This window comes from Saccostrea cucullata, unplaced genomic scaffold (genome assembly GCF_032062105.1).
Source record: "Saccostrea cucullata isolate Sc308-1 unplaced genomic scaffold, CSIRO_AGI_Scuc_v1 ctg7767, whole genome shotgun sequence".
Lineage (NCBI taxonomy): Eukaryota > Metazoa > Mollusca > Bivalvia > Ostreida > Ostreidae > Saccostrea > Saccostrea cuccullata.
In genome coordinates, this window is record NW_026933049.1 from 1 (window position 1) to 19,828 (window position 19,828).

At 39.6% G+C, this 19,828-nt stretch overlaps 3 protein-coding genes across 3 annotated transcripts; all 3 read right to left on the bottom strand.

Moving 5' to 3' along the window:
* Positions 1–731: 731 nt before the first annotated feature.
* Positions 732–5,757, bottom strand: LOC134237109 (nuclear apoptosis-inducing factor 1-like). Its single transcript, XM_062719209.1, has 6 exons — positions 5,396–5,757; positions 4,865–4,960; positions 3,476–3,542; positions 3,124–3,218; positions 1,124–1,168; positions 732–785 (listed from the first exon to the last, which is right to left on the bottom strand). The coding sequence occupies exons 1-4, from the start codon at positions 5,548–5,550 to the stop codon at positions 3,162–3,164; spliced, it is 375 nt and encodes a 124-aa protein (XP_062575193.1). The 5' UTR covers positions 5,551–5,757; the 3' UTR covers positions 732–785; positions 1,124–1,168; positions 3,124–3,161.
* A 4,500-nt stretch (positions 5,758–10,257) lies between these two features.
* LOC134237105 (uncharacterized) lies at positions 10,258–11,463 on the bottom strand. The gene has a single exon (XM_062719206.1). It carries the CDS (start codon positions 11,461–11,463, stop codon positions 10,258–10,260), a length of 1,206 nt encoding a protein of 401 aa, XP_062575190.1.
* A 3,647-nt stretch (positions 11,464–15,110) lies between these two features.
* On the bottom strand, positions 15,111–18,350 carry LOC134237107 (uncharacterized). Its single transcript, XM_062719207.1, has 2 exons — positions 17,750–18,350; positions 15,111–17,245 (listed from the first exon to the last, which is right to left on the bottom strand). Exons 1-2 carry the CDS (start codon positions 18,348–18,350, stop codon positions 15,111–15,113), a joined length of 2,736 nt encoding a protein of 911 aa, XP_062575191.1.
* Between the last annotated feature and the right edge of the window lie 1,478 nt (positions 18,351–19,828).

The following is a 19,828-nucleotide window of genomic DNA, read 5'->3' on the forward strand; positions in this document are numbered from 1 at the left end:
TCAGCCATGCTTGAAGTAGTAATAATATCTGTACAGGGCGTGTTTTCCTCTATTGGGGTCACCGATTCCCTTTTTCTTTTGGGTCCACTTGTAGTCGATGCTGGCACTGGGTTGGCAGCGGATTTCCGCTTCGCGGGCTTGGCAGCCGGTTTACCTCTAGGCATTTTCTGAAACTACCGACTTTAGAGTAAGAAATAATATAATTATAGAAATCATAAAATTATTAATGTTATATGTTTATTTATTTCATTTATTTATTTACTATTATTTATTGCTCAAATATTGTCTCAGCTTTACAACTTTCCTGTTTTATATTACGCATGTGGTTTTTTCAAAATCGAAAAACATCCGAAGAATCATACACCTAATGGTGCATATACACACGAAAATAAAAATTGTTAAGAATATTCTCCTTAAATTTCACCGAAAACATGAAAATTTTTTAACACAGTATAAAAAATAAACAAATTTACAACTTGAGATGCAGGATACTTCTGCTTTCTTGGGTTCTCTAACGGAAAAGGAAGTCGCAAGGGGTAGACTAAAAACTCGAAAGATGATAGAACGGGGAAACACTAATAACCCAAATAACCCCAAATATGGGCCTCTCTAATAACGCGATTTAATTTTCAGCAATTAAATCGAATTATTGGTATTAATGAAATAATTTTTCTAAATCGCCTCATTTTTTTTTTTGCCTTCCCTGAAAGAGAGAATAATGAAAAGTAACCAAACAGATGATGATGGTGCTTCCATCCCCATTGCAGGTTCAAGATTTGCTTCCTCTAAAATTTATATAGGCAAAGTATTATCAAAGATGTAATTCTTCAGTTACCACTTGTATCATATGTTAAACTATAATCAACAAAATTAGATAAAGTATATCTTATAATTATTGACCAAGAAATAAATACAGTTGAATTCAGTATCTCGAACAATGATATCTAATATACCAAGGATATGTTGAAGGAATTTAGAAGTCCTGACTACTTTTTCCTTTTGTATTTTATTCTGGATATAGTGAATCCTAGGATTTCTCAATTTTTTTAGGGTCCTCCCATTGAGTTCGAGATAATGAATATGGCGGTTCATAAAAATTATTTTCAGAAACATATACGAGTACCATATCTCCTCTTTGACACTGGTAGGTCCTGTCCGGATTGAGTATCTACAAAAAGAGAGGGGACATAAGTGTCCGAACAAAAAATCAATTCATAACTGGACCTTATATTTATATTATATTCACTCACATTTATAACAGCAATGCCATACCACTTACCATATAATCCCTATTAACGGCCCCGAGCGCTTAGGAAATTGCGAAAAGGGGGTGGTTATTTTGGTATTCTCTTTGTAATATTTAATATCATATCTTAACTTCAAACAAGAGGCCCAGGGGCCACAGCGCTCACCTGAACACATCGGGCTTGAATTTACTCCCCCCCCCCCCCCCCCCCCTCCAGGCGGTCATCATTTGAACAAACTAGAATCTACACTACCTGAGGATGATTCCATATAAATATCACTAATCATAGCTTTGAAGTACTTGAAAATAAGATTTTAAAAGGTTTCCCTACATATCCTTATGTAAAACTTGGGTCGGCCATTTTGGCCCCGACTTAGCCCCGGGGGTCATGATTTGAACAAACTTGAATCTGCACTTCCTGAGGATGATTCCACATGAGTTTCATCTTTCCTGGCCCAGTGGTTCTGGAGAAGAAGATTTTTAAAGATTTTTCCTATATATTCCTAATTTAAAACTTGGGTCGGCCATTTTTGCCCCACCCTTGCCCCGGGGGTCATGATTTGAATAAACTTGAATCTACACTACCTGAGGATGATTCCACATGAGTTTCATCTTTCCTGGCCCAGCGGTTCTGGAGAAGATTTTTTTAAAATGCCATTACTTTTTAACAAATGAATGATTATCTCCCCTTTGAAAAGGGCATGGCCCTTCATTTGAACAAACTTGAATCCCCTTTACCCAAGGATGCTTTGTGCTAAGTTTGGTTGAAGTTGGCTCAGTGGTTCTTGAGAAGAAGTCGAAAATGTGAAAAGTTTACAGACAGACGGACAGCTAGACGGACGCCGGACAAAATGTGATCAGAAAAGCTCAGTTGAGCCTTCGGCTCAGGTGAGCTAAAAAAAAATTTAAAAAAATAATAAATTCAAAGAATCTGCAAAATAATGTTTAACTTTACTTTAAATGAAGATAATCCACCCAGGTATGCTAAATGAATCATTTTCCACCAAGAAATTGGATAATCAACAAGTTTCATTTTCATTTCCTTAAAAAATTTGCATGCTTTTGATACTATTCTTGTCTTTCTAGATAATTTAAATCATTGTACTACAGGGGGCCTTTATTTCCTGACAATTGATTGATGATTGTATACTGTTTAACGTCCTTTTCCAGAATATTTCACTGATATGGAGACGTCACCATTGCCGGTGAAGGGCTGCAAATTTAGGCCTATGCTCGGCACTCAGGACCTTTGAGCAGGGAGGGATCATTATCCTGCCAACACCTAGCTGTGACAAACGGACACCTCAGTTTATACGGTCTCATCCGAAGGACCACCCCATTTAGTCGCCTTTTACGACAAGCAAGGGGGTACTGAGGACCTATTCTAACCCGGATCCCCATGGGGCAATTGAAAAAGATCTAAGGGGGCGCTTATAGGGGCAGGGGCGGTTAATAAGGATTATACGGTAAGTTAAAAATAACAAGATGCCCAAGGGCTATATTGCTTATCTGAGCACTGTGACTTGGAAAAAAAGCAAAAATCAGTTGAGTATTGAAAAGCTTATGCATGCACATGTACATGCCATAGTGGTCCTAGCGATGAGCGATTTGAACTAAATTTAATCTACACTTACTAAGGATGCTTACATATCATTGTGACCAACTGTGACTTTTTCCCCTAAAAGCTTGAATTTTCATTGTGGCTCCACCCTACCCCTGGGGGTATTGATTTAAATTGTGGTTCTGGTGAAGATGAAAAATGAGAAATGTTTATGACAACGTGAACGATGAATGACAATTGACAAATTTCGATTAGAAAATCTCATTTGAGCCTTTGGCCCGGGTGAGCTAAAAACTGCATTGATGTTTATACTTGCTTTTTTTATCTGTTGGAAAACTTGCTGTGCACAAAGAGTCAACCCCCCCCCCCATCTACACCAGAAATGACATCTTCTGAGAGGATAGATACGATCTAAAAAAAAAAAGGGGAATTTAAATACATAATTTTCTAATTTATATGAACGTGATGAATATACTTATTTATTGAAACCAAATGAATATCAGATTAGTTTATATCTTTTTCATGCCAATTTCAAATACTTATTTTTTTTTTATTTTGGAATAGAATTAAAAACATTTCAGGTACTTTCCCCTCAAGAAAGAAAGATTATACGTTTACTTTTAAGTTTTTTTAATTTGTAGAATACAATTACATGTATAGTCAATTACCTTCTTTTCCCAATTCTTCAGTTCTGGAGGAGGTGGTCCTCCTCCAGTCTTTCTGAGCTCAGCTTTCCTATAAAATATTTAAGAAGGATCATTTTTATACTTTTATCCTGATGTAAATACTGATTGTTCAATGACATATGATCAAATTCATAAAGCCATAGGGGCTGTATGGTAGATTTGATCATGTACTAACCTGTATTTACATGTCGATAGATGTTTAAAAATGGTACTTTTTTAATTTATATTCACAGTTCTGATCAATTATAATAAACTTTCTAAATAACAAAAAAGTATACAAATTACAAACTATAACTTTAAGCAGATTTCATGTTTCTGTGCTTCTTCATTAAAGAAGAAGGTACAGTTTCAATACAAATTAAGCCCGATATTTTTCTAAAATATGAAAGTAATATAAGAAATCAAAATTCATTCTTTCTTAATCATGGGAATTCCCTGCAGTAAGAATATACAAGTCATTTTCCTAATACGACCTCCTTAATGCTAATTGTGACGTCATTAACTTGTGCATTTTCCCGTATTTTCTTAAAAAGTTGCAGAAGACATCAATTTTCAGTGGAATTTTCTTTTAGAAAACATACTTTGCCACCGTCGCCCGGAAAGATTTTGAGATATGTGATTTTTCATAGCAGTTTACATAATATATCCAAGAATTAAAGTGGGCGACGGTGGCAGACACTATTTTCTAAAGGAAAATTCCCACAAAAATGAGTCTTTTAGGGCCTTTTTGCATTGAACTTCGAAATGCACCAAATTATTGACGTCTTACTTCCAGAAATGTCCTCCTTTATGCCATATTCTTTCATGATTTATCATATTCATCTACTCAACTTTTGTTAAAGCCAATTTCATTACCTGTTGAGAACATTAAATGTTTAGGGCACATTCAAGCTCAAACTGTACCTTCTTCTTACACCAATCAACCAAGCAGCTTTGAAAAGATTGGCCAATTAGCAAGGGCGCTACTGAACCTGCTTAATGCAATTTATTAAAACCTGTAAGCCAAAATGAGAAGTGCCGAATGACAGGCAAGGCTAATGGTCAATACAGATACAGTAGCTTTCTGTATATGCAGTGACAGTACAATACATTTTTCCCTATATAACTAATCTAAGTATTTCATCAGTTCTTGATAGTTATTTTGCCCAATTAAATAACATTTTGTTACATGGACTGACCCATCAAACTTGAACTGATCTATTTTTTTTTCTATTTTATTGTTCTCCTTTTTATTTTGATTGCATGGTTTTATTTTTTGTTTCCATTCCAAAGAATCCCAGCTTTGTTCACATCATTTTACATTATTTATATACATGTATATTCTACCAAATGATATCTTTATTTGGTAAAATAACTGCCTCTTACATGTACCTGTTGGCCTCCTTTTTCTTGGTATGGCTCTGGATATCCTGCCATTTTTTCTTCACGTCCTTGACTGCTCTGATGCAGGTGGAGCTTGCATTAACCCTACATTTTAATTACAATATTTAAAATAAAACATAAAGCTTTTGTCAACTCAAAAACACTATACTCCAACATAACTTACTTCAAGTTTTGATGATTGCATGTTGATGATTGATTATACTGATGTAAGCACAGGCGCTTGTTTCATACAGTGAGCTTAGTTTTCTACTATATAATAACACTAACAGTAGAAAACTAAGCTCACTGCATGAAACAAGCACATGTGGATATAAGCTAATTTCTTCTTTACTATTTTTATCTGTTAAAATTATTTTACTAAATTTCCCGTTCATAAATTGACGTCTAGCTATTTAAAGTTCGGTAAAAATATTGAAAAACGATTATGATTGTTGAACAAATGATTTTTTTAAATAACTGTAGAAATGTATTTATAAATGTTGCTGACAGTATCAATGTCCTTTAGTACGATCGAGATACCTTTCAGTTATGTCAATCCAGACTTTCTGTTTTGTGTGGATTGTAAGCGCTGGGCTAAACTTCCCTCGGATTACAGCCCATCGCTCAGAATCTGTGACGAGGTCCACCAGCGTCTCAATAGCTACCTCGGACCAGTTAGCTTTCCTCTCTTCCATATTGCGATGATTGTTGACATAAATCGTCTGCTGTAACTACAGTTACCTCCTTTGTCAGAAGAGTTCCAATAAGTTGATCGTAACTCGTCGGTCGTAAGTGCTACGTTTACGATAGGTTTAGTGAAACGCTCGTTTACGTGTACGTGTGGCGATCGTAAACGTTATCGTACGTTTACGATTTGCGATTTGTTAGTGAAACGGTCGCCTGGGTCGGTAAGACAATAATTTCTCAAGATAAGCTTTGTAAGGATAAGTATCCGTCCCCGGAGTTATTATTTTCCCATTCAGACTGACATCGATTTCCGTAAACATGGAATGTAAGATATTATTCACGGGACTCGAAGTGCTGTTCGCCCCAGTCAGATTACTTCCATCGTCTTTGGTAAATTTACATACCAGTTGTACATAGGTTTGAGATAAATCCAGATAGTGATCTCCTTGTCCTTTGATTTCAAATTCGATGGGAGCGGTGTCGGAATCTAAAGTACTGGAAATGGGGTAATATTCTTCCCATTTCGAGTCTTTTAAAGCAATATTAGTCGGAGGGACTTGAAACAATTCTAAACTGTTCATTCCACACGCACAGGAATCGGGCTGTAACATGATGTGTCTACTAGGATTCAGTTTTCACAAATGAACCTTCTGTTCCCTGGACTGTCCTATTTATACTCTCTCTCTCTCTCAGTCAAACACATCTAAATGACGTTTTCTTTTAGGAATTCCTCCTTGTTTTTTCCTTTTTCTCTTAGGACCCCCTCGGGCTAACAGGATTCTCCCTCTTCCTGTCTGCCTTCTTCTTTTTCTTCTTCTTCTTCCTTGACCTGTTTGTCCTTTTTTTTTCTTCTTCTTTCTAAAGGGTAAAGAGACTCCTCGATTGAAAGCAAATAGACCTGTATTTTTGGCCGCATTGAGTCCGTGGGTTAAAAGAGCATTTCTGATGTTTTTTCTTTTTCCCACTACATCCCGGCCTATCTTCACTCCGGCCATGATGGCTTGTTTTTTCCCATGTTGGAGTAAATCTTTGACAAATCCTCGACCTTTTTGTAACCCCATGGCTAACTTGGTCGCGTCTTTGAGAGTCAAACCTGAGCCTGTGCCCGGTAGGGGTATGTTAGGAATCGCTCCCGAGAGAAAGTTTAAAAAATTTTCTCCTTTTTGGGGTTTCATGTGAGTTAAAAGCCTACCCAATTTGAGTAATCCTGTAATAGGAGTTCCCGATAGATTATCCAAGGGAAGGGCTCCCACCAATCCAGAGATGATAGAACCTACTGCTCCGCCTTTTTGACGTAATAAACCTTTATGATAAGTCCAACCGTGTCCTCTTTGTCTCAGTAATCCGGGATGATACTGCATGGTTCATGTCTCTTGTTCAACTGACCTTTAGGTCCTCGGGGGACTTCCTTTTATACCCCATGTTTTAGGGCTGAATACAATACAGACAGCAGACCAGGCAAGCCACCACACCCAATAAGATGTACATTCGGTACATAACGGTACATTCATCTCAGTAGACTTTTCTGAAATGAAGTTTCACCACTGATTTACCACTTACAAAGGGCATGGGTTGTCCTAAAGGAGTCATGATGTGAATCTCAATGGTATCGAAATGTTTTTTACTTAGTTTCAAATATTCCGCTCGAATGGGTTCCCATTTGGCTTGTTTTGAATCCTCCAAATGAAACGTACAAGGCACCACTCTTAATAATTTCAAGGCATTGGAGCCTACCGTCTGGGGTTGAATCAAGTCACAATAGACATACATGGATTTCAGATTTTCATATAAATCCACAGTACTGTTTCCCAAGTAACTAATGTTGATCCATTTGGTCATGTTTTCTGTATCGTTCTGAAGAATGACTTTCTGACTGTCCATGCCTAGCTTATAAGCTAGGGATGTGGGGAAACGAATGCATAAGGGAGTAAGCATTTTTTCATTGATTTCATACATCACTCGATCATAGGTCTCGTAATATACTAATTTCATAGATTTTTCCTCATTTCCCTCACTAAGGGTTTTCCATATTTTTTTCAATGATCTCTGTAGTCCTAGACTTATTTCCTCTGTTAAAGCCTTGGGGTGAACATAAGGCCCGGATCTGAAGTGAATTCGTCGAATTTCCATCTTGCTATCTAGTTCAACGAGTGCAGGCCGTTTAGTATGGGCCCAATCGAGCAGTACAGGACATTGACGTAATGGCATTGGGTCTAAGGTTTTCATTTTAAATCTGCCATAAACATTGGGGTTTTTGATATGGTGAGCAAAAGACTGAGGAACCAGGATGTCAAAATAAGCCTCCTTTTCTGTAATGTTTTTCAATGAATTGGGATACATCATTTCTGTTAAAGCCACTTCCCATTCTCCGTCGGTTAAATCCACTGTTTGTGGTAATAAGGTTTTAAATTGAGCGGTCGTATTGCTAGAAAAAGAGGTCATAGACCCATCACTGGGTAAAGTCATGTAAAACCCACTGCTCTCGGCCATGTTCAATCTAAGACTGAGACCCTAGACCTTAAGACCTTTGTATTTATAACAACACTTTTTTAAAATTCAAACATTTTATTCAATGATTTACACTTCTATTTCTTCTTCTGATGATGATGATCGGTCCTCAATCACTCGAGTCAACAAATGTCCTTTCTTTTCCATCGAGTCTTTAATCTAGGAAAAGGGGATGCGACAATACAAGTCCTTTTTTCTCCATCTTGAAATAATATTTCAGACAATCTCCAATGTCCGAGTACCATGAACTTTCATTCTGAATGGTGTTGATGGGTGTCAGACGATTCCTTTGAGTACAAGTGACCCATTTGTATTGCTGATAATGTTGACTGATTTTCACCCTCACTCTAGATCCTGTTAGAGGATAGGGGATTTTCATTCTTTTTTCCAACCACACATTCTCCAGGGAATAGCCTGGATGATTTTCATAGAAATCCATGATGGCTCCTATTTTAGTTTTCATCCACCCTCCTTGCATGTACATACACTGACTAATGGGACTCTCACAATACCAACGATACTGCATCTTTGAAACAAAAAACACGTCTGACTTGTTCAGTGTCCTTTTTCAGAATGAGAGAGGGTTTTGTTATATACCTCTTGATAAAACCCGATTTTTATTTTATTTTATTTTTTTTTTATTTTTAAAACAAACAACAAAACAAAGAATTTTTTTAAAAAACAAAACAAGTTTTTTATTCAAGTAAAAAATACAAAAAAGTCAAATGATTTTATTGTCCTTCATATCGGCATAGGGGGCATTTCTTGTAGGAAGTCTCAAAGAGTTTCTTCACACACTTTTCACAACAGGGATACTGACGGCATTGTCCGCATTTCCATTTTCCTTGAGTCTTTTCCTGGTAGCACATCATACATTCTTTCAAAGGTCTGTTCCTGGTCATTTTCACCCATCGAGGAGACGGTATATTCTCAATTCCTTTCTTCCAGATGAAATATTTCAGGCACCAGCTACAACCACAAGTCTCCATGGAAGGGGGGTCTTCTACCATCCAGTGTGGCATAGGTCCTCTACATTTACTACATCCCCAGTACCAAGCAACAATTTATGTATCTCTTTCGTCTTCTCATTGCAGTGATAACATATTGTCTTTTCTACATCAATCCAATATATAATTCTCCACACAAAAGACATGATTGCTAAATAATGAGTGCAGGGTACTCCCAGCTCCGCTTTATATACCTGCTGTGGGGGGCGGGGCCTGTGCACGTTTTACCTACGTTTTTTATGCTGACTACACAGGTAATATACTTGGCAGCGATTCAAGTCAGCGGCCCGTGTGCAAAACATACGATAGACCTACGTTTTTTATTATGCTGACTACACAGGTAATACTTGGCAGCGATTCAAATCCGTGATTGTGACGTCATCATGACAAAGCTAGTGTATAGAGAGCGCTCTGTTGTGTGTATATAGAGCGTTTAGTTTTGTGTATATAGGGAAAAATAACTAACAACACTAGAATTTTTTGGTTTTTTCTTTTTATTTTTTATTCATAACAAGAACAAGAACATCATAATAACAAACATTCAAAACTTCTGTTCAGTTCTTTTTGTATGGGAAAAGGTCTCCTCATGTACAAATATTCTGTTTCACAAGCACAGTCCATGATATCGTATCCTTTTACGACCACTTCTTCCAAATAGTCTTTTATACAATCTCCAGCTTTTTTCATCCATTTTTCTTGAATCAAAGTGCTTTCAGGTCCCTCTCTTCGGTGAGCCAAGACGTAATTGACTTTCCATTTGAATTCTCCATATTTAGGTGATCTGGCTCCTATTAAGAGTATATGTTTGCTCCTTTGGCGGTCTGGTAACTTGAATCTCTTATACAGGTAGATTTCATTGAGACCTGTTTGTCCTGGATTCTTATCAAAGAAATCTTGAATACATGTCTCTTTGTTTTTCATCCATTCTCCTTTGTGACTAGTCCCTTCAGGTTCTACTATTTTCCAACGATACTCTGAGCTTAAAACATCCATGATGTGCTCTGTCCCTCACTCAGATCAGAAATGATCCTCTTGGGGTTATGGTGTCTCCTTTTTATATAGAGGGGTGTATCTATTTTTAGATTCCGGGATTAACTGGGTGAATTCGTCTTCTTGACCCTAGGGGTTTGATGTATCATGGTAGGACTAGGCATGATGTAACCGACCGAAGAACTCACACAGACCATCCAATATTCTCGATTAGAATCGTGTAAAGCTAACATGACCACACTGGTGATGATAAGGGAAATACAAATGAATAATTGAGCAAAATACACAATTTCTTCTCGAGGAATATTCTCTCCACAACATTTCCAATGAGGTGTTATTTGATGAATTCCGTTTGGGGAATCCATGAATCGAAACTAGGGGGATATCCTTTTCACCGGACTTTGACTTCTTGACTCGTCGCTTTTTATACCCCAAGATTTCCTCCACTTCGTACACGTCGTCTTTTTTAATGATCTGTTGTAATTCTTTCTCGTAAAATGTCCCTTCTAATTCCTCCTGGTTGTAATCTTGTACTCGATACACGTAAGGATTCCGACCGGGGACTCGTTGAGCAATGGTAAATATTTCCGTGGTCCAGTTCGGTAAATATCCTTTTTCAAAAGTGCGTTTAGCTTTACTGATGCGCACTTTATCTCCTGTTTTAAACTTGGGGGGTTTTGGTTTAGGTGATGATTCCCCATATAAAGTTTTCCAGACTTTTAACACATTCGAGGGCTTCACTTGAGCTGGGGTTCTTTGGATACTGCGATGATAAGTATGATTGTAAGCATACACTAAATCCGGTAAGATCTCTAAATACCGTCTGGTCTTATTCCGAGTGAAATACCGCCACATGCGTGCTTTGAGGGTTCTCTGAAATCTTTCCACGATACTGGCTTTGGTGTCCGTATTGCGAGTGGTAAAGAAATGAATGGATTTAAACGCCTGTAAGAATTCTCGATTGGTAAATTCTTTGCCTTGATCCGATTGAATGCGGACGGGGCGTCGATCGTCTTGTCGGAAAATCTCTTGTAATCCTCGAATCATTTCTTTCCCCGTTTTCTGTTTTAAAGGCACCACCCAAGCATATTTAGATAAGACGTCAATGGCACACAATAAAAAAGTATAGCCGTCATTGTATTTCTTTAAACTGGACACATCGGCTAAATCTAATTGCCATTGTTCGTCTATATCCGTCACTCTGGTCTGTTGTCTCCGGAATTTTCTATGAATGGGTTTATGTAAGGTATAGGTATCTTGCTCTTTTAACCATTCTCGTATGGTATTCAAAGAAATCTTATGCCCCAGACTTTTGACCTGACGATACAAAGTCTGTATGCCTCCATATCCTCTCTTAGGATCGTAATAAATCTCTGTTAAAATGTCTTCTATTCCCTTCTTCTTCTTCTTCTTCATTTCTTAGGCAAATGAAGCCAATTTTTCTCGATTTGTTCTAATTTCTTCTTGGCTTCTTCTTCTTGGGCTTTTAATTGCTTTTGGGCTCGATAGGGACTATATTTAGGTGTGAATTTTTTTAACACCCTTGATCTTGCCTCTACAGGTCGACTAATAGGGGTCAAAAAAGAAGAGGAAGCATCCTGAAATCCGCTCTCTTCCTCTTCTTCGTCGTCGTCACTCAAAGCCCCTTTAGGTGTACTGATTTTTCCTGGTTTCTGCATGGCTTTTATAAGGTCTCGATTTTGCAAGTAAACCATGGGAGTACGGGTCTCTTTTAAAGCTTGAGCAAATTCATCTAATCCTTTAGGCACCGGACGATTTTTCAAGGATCTGGTTCTCATGTTTTCAGCCATTATATCCACAATGTTAGAATCGGGCACTTTTTGACCTCGATAACTGATTTCTCCGTCTTTATTCCAAGTCAAGACGTTGGTTTTCTTTAAATGATTTAATAATAATTCAGCTTTTCTTTGCATGGGTTTATTCACACTTTGAATGATTTGTTGATCCATCTCGGGATCTGGTGGTGCTGCTGCTGCTGCTACTGCTGGAGCTGCTGCTGCGGGGGCTGGGGCTGCTGCTGCTGCTACGGGTGCAGGGGCTGAGGTTTTTTTGGTAGTCCCTGGCTCTCTCGCTTGTTGTAAATAATTCCTATACCGATGAAGTTCTTGACCATATAAAGCCACTTTTTCTTCTGGAGTTAAATCTTCACGTCTGGTAATCTGATCCAATTCTTGACCTATACTCAGAGTAGATTGAAATTCCGGAGGTTTGGGGAGTTTACCTTTGAGTTCATTCAACAGAACTTCAGGTACTAACACCATTTTACGACTCATTTTTGTATCTTGTTGTTCCTCTTCTTTTTAATGGCTTTATAGACAGAATGTCCGGCATCCAACAGTAAAGGTGCTGCTGAGATTAAAAGGGGTAAAAGACCTCCTCCTTTTTGTTGTACTAATAAAGCTCGTCTTTTCTGTATGGATTGGGGTCGGACCAGTCTCCTTAAGATGTGTTTCTTTGGAGCTAGTTTTCGTTTCTGAGCCGAATTGAGAGGTAACACCCCTTTTAATAGGTTGTAGACGATCTCACAAATTTTCATAATACAATCTCCAGAACAATGTTTTAAAATCCCCGTTTTTAAAGACGAGGAATAGTGAGGGTCCGATAACACTCTTAAAAGAGGGGCATGCGCTCTTAATCGCGTACAACATCCCTTTTTCTTCTTGGCCATCTTTGAAAACAATGAAGAGAAGTCTCTCATGTCACTCCCTTTTATAGTCTTAAGGAGGGGCATACCCTCCGTGTTTGTCGCTCTCGTGTTTATCTCTCGCTTTCTCCCTGACATAAATTTTTCCACAATATCGGCATTTATATCTCAGACCTTTAGGTAGTTGAGGGGTGGAGGATGTCAAGGGTTGAAAGCGTGTGATTTTAGGGACATGAATGGGGACTTTAATTCCAGGGGAGGAGGAGGGAATGCCCACATTCACACGAGGAAACACTTCTAAATCGCTGGCTCTTTGACTACCTATGGGTCCCATAGCACGATCCATTCTCAGTTCTGCTTGTTTCTTGAGCAATTCTCCTATGGTCTTTTGTCTTTGTTCCTTAAAATACTGATTGATTTCGTTTTTTAGACTTTCGGGCATGGCTTTACGTTGAGCTAGAGTTTGAGGAGCAGATTTTCGCCTTTTCCCTGCTGGTGTTTTCTTGGGTGGGGCTTTTTTCTTAGGAGGGGGTTTTCTCTTCTTGGGAGGGGCTTTTCTCTTCTTCTTTTTTCTGCTCTTTTGAGCTGCTCCTCCGACACGGACCATCCAATCTGGAAACACTCTTTGTTTCTTATTATCGACTCTTACCACTACACTCTTTAAACGACGAACCCGGCGTTTTTTAGGACTATTCCATTTGAATAAATGACGAATGATGACTCCACCTAGAAATCCAGCTCCTCCGCGTTTTAAAATAGCTGTTTTTCTGTCTTCATCACTGGCCGATTGATCGGCTATGATCTTTAAATCTTGACGATGATTATTAATAAACTTTTGGGTCTGTTTATTGATAGGTAAGACCCCTTTCATTAAATTGCGAGCTCCCATGGCAAACCAATTCAATAAGGCTTTACGCCCTAATTCGATTAAATGGGCTCGCTTCGCGGGATCTCGTTCCCGCTGTAAACGTCGTAAGGTTCTCACTAATTTACTCTTGGCTGATGGAGCCATGATGAGATGGAAATGAACAATGACCCAGAAGAGTGTGAAACACTTTTATTTATACTCTTGAGGCATGTGTACAGTCAACATTTCAAACATTCGACTTCTCAATCGGTATTGGTCTGGGGTATGGGGACTCAAGTCCACGAGAAGATATCCGTGAGGTACCTGGGTGGCTTCTTGATAAGCAGACATCAAATGAGGTAAAGCTAGCTGACGACTCAACACACTGATCTGAGATTTGTCTCTGGGATTTTTGAATAAGACTAAATAATGAGCATTCAAACTAATGGTGCGATGAGAGGCAGCTCGATCAAATAAATTCTGAGTGATGTAAATCACACTGGTATTCCGATGATGCGCTTTACGGGTAAACCAATCCACAATCGATTCGATGGCTTTTCCTCCCATCATGTCGTCAAAAATGAGTAAATGGGGCACACTCAAATTGGCTACTAATTTCTCGTCGTCTTCTGGAATATTTCGGATGAAAGATACCTTCTCTTTTAAAGAAGTGTAAGCGGGTTGCCATTCCCGATAACACCAGACGATTTTTTCGGGCATGGGGGTGATCCAGTCTAGATTGTTCACTAATGTCTTGACGAATTCTGTTTTGCCCGATTTCGAGGGTCCAGCAACCACCATGGTAAACTCGTGTTTCAATTGAAAAGAAGGGAGGGGTGTCTCCTCGGAATACATGTTGATCAATGAAAGAAAAGTTGGGTTCAGGGTCTTATTTATAGTTAACACAGAAATAGGCGTTTGGACTGTTGAATCTCGCCTCGACAGATGGGGCAAAACTGAAAGGAAGGAGCACACAAAGCACAGCAGCATACGTGTCCGCAAGGTAGAAAAACGATTTGTAATTCCTCGTCTAAACAAATGTGACATTTTCCTCGAGCCTGGACGTCTGGTTGTGGGTTCAGTAGAGGTTTAATCTCAGGTAAAGGTTTATATCCCTGCTGATCTAAACACGTAATAAACACATTCATCACCCATCCTCGTCCCTTATACAGATTGATGTAAGGACAATTGGGGTTCCAATAAGCATGTTCTACACAAGGATCGTCCTCGGGATCCCAATTACTAAAAATCATTCCACAATGAAAACAGGTAGCGCTATCTTTCACTCCCCTGTAGTAAAACCCGGCTCGAGCTAGGTCTGGTATTTTTCCTAAGAGAGGTTCTGGCCATCCCTGCTCAAAAGTAGCTTCTCTCTTTGAGAGCCGAGCATACTGGGGATAACGCATGGGTTGATCTAGCAATTTCTCAGTCATGACTGAACTTTTGATTTGTATTGCTCCCCTTTTTATAGAGAATAAGAAGAAGAAAAACAACAACACATAAAACAACAATTCAATTTTTTTTTTTAATTCAATGTCAACATTGAACATATCAATAACCATAAGGTAAAGTGTTATAAGAGGGTAACAATTGTCTCTTATCATACACAATTCTATACTTTTTCTCTAATGGTTTGTTCACGACCTCATGATCACGAGTCCTCTGGATTTTGTTGGGATAAGGGACTGTCACTTCCTCTATTTCTCCTTTGAGCATTTTTTCTAAAGTCTCTAGGGACACGATCTGGGAGGTACGATAGTTGAGAGTGATTCCTTTGACTTTATGAACCTCGGTTCCTTTGGCCGTCCGGTAACCATAATTTTTAGGGCCTGCCGACATGAATTTGATGATGTGATCCCCGTCTAATTCGTCGGTCCATTCTCCTAAACTATTACCCAAGGTAGGATTAAAGGCTCCTTCCCGATGTTGGTAAATGATACTGTCCGTATCGAAATAAAGGACCCGATCTCCTAAAGGTTGTAAAGTCTCGTAGAGGTGTAAGCGGGCATGCGCGGTGGTAAAACAAGCCAGGACCACGTTTCCAAAGGGACATTCTTCGACGAATTCCTGTTTGTCTTGATAATTCACTAGCATCTTGTCCTTATTGGAATCCTCTTTATTGTCTAAGAGTTGCATGCCCTTGATGTCGAGAGTCGAATCTTGTAAGAGTTGCTGTAATTCCTCTTCTTCGTCCAAGTATCTGGTTTTGGGTAATAACAAGCGTTGAGCAAATTTTCCCCACAGACAATTTAAAAAGAGTTTAGCAATGGTTCTTCTCACTGGATTCTTCTCGATACTGAGAATGTCCATCATGAATCCTTCTTTGTATAACACTTGTCGAATGTAATCTTGTTCTTGTTCTGAGGTCTTACAGTCGGGGGGAAATCCGGACGCTTCCTGTTTGATCTTGAGGAAGGTATCGATGTAAGATCTGAATAACTCTTGACTGCTTTCTTTAAAATGCCACACTTCGTAGATTCGATCTAAGGTATATCCCATGTCTAGGGCTTTATGTAATTCGGTCGTCACCCAAGTACCCGTGAGACTACGTTCCTGGTCGGTGTGTTGACATCGATCTTGAGACGTAGAGTCCTGTCGTTCGGCACACGTGCGACATAAGGGAAATAATAACTTGCCTCCCGTCCGATAAGGTAATACGGGGTGATAGAGGTCTCGGGGAGGTAAGACCCGACAGTGAATGAGACCGAAATAATTTCTCACGTCCTGGAACTCGTCTGTGATGATCTCGGGATGCCCTACGGGAAATGGTCTGTGTTTCAACACGTAAGGGTATAGGGAACAAACGTCCACGTATCTCATGTCCCCTTCCTCACAATATAATCGGGTGGCATTGGTCCGACCTCCGTACAGGGCTTCTCGAGGTTTCAAAGGATCCGGAATGTCCAGGTTTCCTACAAATTGCTGTAAACTCACATCTTTTTGCACTTGCTGATCGAAATCGTGCTCCCAGATACCACGGACGGTATACCCCATATCCTCCAAAGTCAAAGTCCTTCTGAGGGTTTCTTCGTGTAATTGCTGGTAAGTATATTGGGTCCGATGAGGATGAGTTTCGGTCTGTAAACTGGGATAGCAGGTGGGGCATCCGTGCCAATAGCACCCGTAAAATTCGTAGACGGTGCGAGTCGCTTCCTGGTATCCGTCGACGGTATAATTTCCGATCTGGACTTCGCCCCCGTTTCTGGCATGTTGTATGTGACATCCGGTCTGTTGACTCATCCAGGTGAGCCACCGACAGGCTTTAGCCGAATATTGTCGTGCCGGTTGATACCCGAGGTTAGGAATGATGGCAATGGTGTCTTCAGGCATGAATTGTCGACGGTAGGCTAAATTAGCAGCACTGGCAAAAGTGATGGATTCCTGGAAAGGGTCCACATTGACCAAACTCTTGAGGGTGGCTCTAAACTTTGCACAGCATCGGCGTAAAATGTCGACGTCCGAGACACAATACTCTACAAACTCTTTCTGGAAATCAAACACTTTTCCCCTCTGTTGTTCGTACCATTCAAAAAAAGCCCGTCGTCCACTGATAGACATTTCGTCCGGATTGTAGAAAGCTGCCGGTGGATAAGGTCCTACGTAATTCTGGTTCTGTTCCGTATTAAAAAAGTGAGGGAAATAACCTTTCTTCAATTCGTCGAATCCGAAAGCGGAGGGCATCTTAGCTAATGCAAATGGTAAGAAACTATAGGAGTCGATGAATTTCAGTCCGCATATTTCCATGTACAAGATCTTACTGCCGTTCATGATGACGTTAGGTTTCAGGCAAGAGGAATGCACCAGGTGATTCAAAATGAACTGTCCGTCGTAGCCTTTGAAGTTATGGGCGATGACGATGGCCTCGTCGTGTACTAAAGTGGAATTCTTAGTACCTGTAGTGGGTTGTAATAACCAGTCCATGAACTTCTTTAAGGTGTCTGGTCCTTGAAATAGGTGCTGACGGGGTCCCATGTGTTGACAATGAGGACAGGGTTGGTCTATGGGTAAGTGATTGCAATGTTGACAGACGCGGTGTGCCACACACAGATTAGGGATGTGGATGCCCGTTTCCTGAGTGCATTCGAAATCGAAATAGATGTAAAACTTTAAGGTGTCTTTCCCCTTCTTCTTCTTCTTCTGGGGCTTCTGTTGTACGTAGCACTGATGATCGGTATCGACGATTTTCTTACAGATCTTACACTGTTTCTGTCCTCCGCATTTGTGATGAGGGAATAATTTCTTAGGTATCCAGGAATGACACTTCTCGCATAGCCCCATTAAATTGCAGACAGTAGTGGTGGTCTTCTTACTATGGGGTCTTAAATGATTTTCGTAGCAGGTCCTGTTCTTAAACATTCCATGGCATTCCTGGCATTTAATCTTGATCCCTTCATCGGGACATTGAGGGTGTTGTCCTAAACAATAGGTACAGCGATGAGGACACTTGGAACGATGGTCTGTGACCTTCCTGTACCCCACGTCGCAATGATCACAGTAATATTGGTTCCCCGTTACTCCCGGCATCGATAGGATGGCATCGTAATGATGGTCGTCTAACAAAATGTTCAAACAAGTTCCATCTCCCCAGCCTTTGAAGATGCGCTCTAAGGTGAGTTTAGTCGAAGTAGACTTGAACTGAAATATTTTCAGTCGATACTGGGGAGCTAACACCTGTTGTAATTTCGTCCACTCTGCATATCCACAAGCTTGAGTGATATCACACTCGGCCTGTTCCATGAGGGCTATGGCTTGGTTCTTCTGGTCATTGGCTCTTACATCTCCTAATCTCATGCGTTTCCATTGTTTTTCCCATTCGGGGTCTGGATGTTCGGGTTTTTGACTGTGTAATCGAGTGACGACGATGGCTCTAGCTAAACAAAATTTATCCCAGGGATTGACGATCCGAACGATGGCTCTTTTATTGTTCTTAAAAGTCTCCTTATTCACTTGTAAATGTTTGGTTCTGTCTCCACCACTTCCCTCGGGATACTTGACATGTAACAGATCGAATTCCAGGGAGCCGTCGCCCAGTTTGAACTCCTTTTTGGATTGTTGAATGGCTTCTATTTTATCTAAAATGAGGTCTTCGTTTAAATGTTTACATTGCGTAAACTCGTACCAAATCTCTGAATCCAAAGATGGGTGACGTATGTTCAGGCGGAGGTAATCGTTAGGATTACACTGCATTTTAGATTTGAAAGTTTGTAACATGTCTCTGAATAATCGCCGAACGAATCCTGTGTTTTCCTCTTCTGGAAATTCATTGAAATGGACGATATATCTATTATCATGCGCTTTAAATTTTGTAGAGCCCTTTTTGTTATGCAGTCTCATCTGATAATACTTGGAAATCGCCTTGGGTTTGGGTGGTGAATGAATAGGTAACTTTGACCCCTCATGCGCCCTAGTCCTTTGCTGTTGCTGTCGTTGTTTTTCTAGTTGAGCTCTTCTCTGTAATAGTCTGGCATTTCTTTTCCGAAGCTTTAATTCTCGCTCTTTATTTTCATCAAGAATTTGATCTAATTCTCTCTCCCGTAATTGTCGTTGTCGTTGTAGTTGTTGTTGTCGTTGTTGTTCTAATTGAGCTCTTCTCTGTAATATTTTAGCATTTTTTCCCGGAGCTTTAACTCTTGTTCTCTTTTCTCATAAAGAATTCGTTCTAATTCTCTTTCCCTGTTTTTCCATTCTAATAATCGCTGAGCATGTAACTGTTTTTCTCTAGTAGAATCCATGACCCCCCACAGGCAGGGAGCTGGCTCTGACTGTAGAATGAGCTGAAAGTAGGAGAAAAGCAGTATTTATACAGTGGATGACGTCACAATGCATAGGTAAGCATATTTTTTTTTTGCACACGGCCCTAAACAAACTTGAATCGCTGCCAAGTATTTACCTGTGTAGTCAGCATAAAAAAACGTAGGTAAAACGTATTTTTTTTTTTTGCACACGGCCCTAAACAAACTTGAATCGCTGCCAAGTATTTACCTGTGTAGTCAGCATAAAAAAAAAACGTAGGTAAAACGTGCACACGGCCCACAGCAGGTATATAAAGCGGAGCTGGACATCGACGATCAGTCTGTGTGAGTACTTGGAATTGGACACAGGTAAAAAAAAAATGGAGCAGACAAAAAATATGACAGAGGAAACGGAGTATTGTTGGTCTATTAACGGAGAACATTTTGGAAAATGGATGAAAACTAAAGAGGAAGCCATCCAGAATTTTTATGAACGCAACAGAAATTATTTAAAATGGCCACCGAATTTAAAGTACA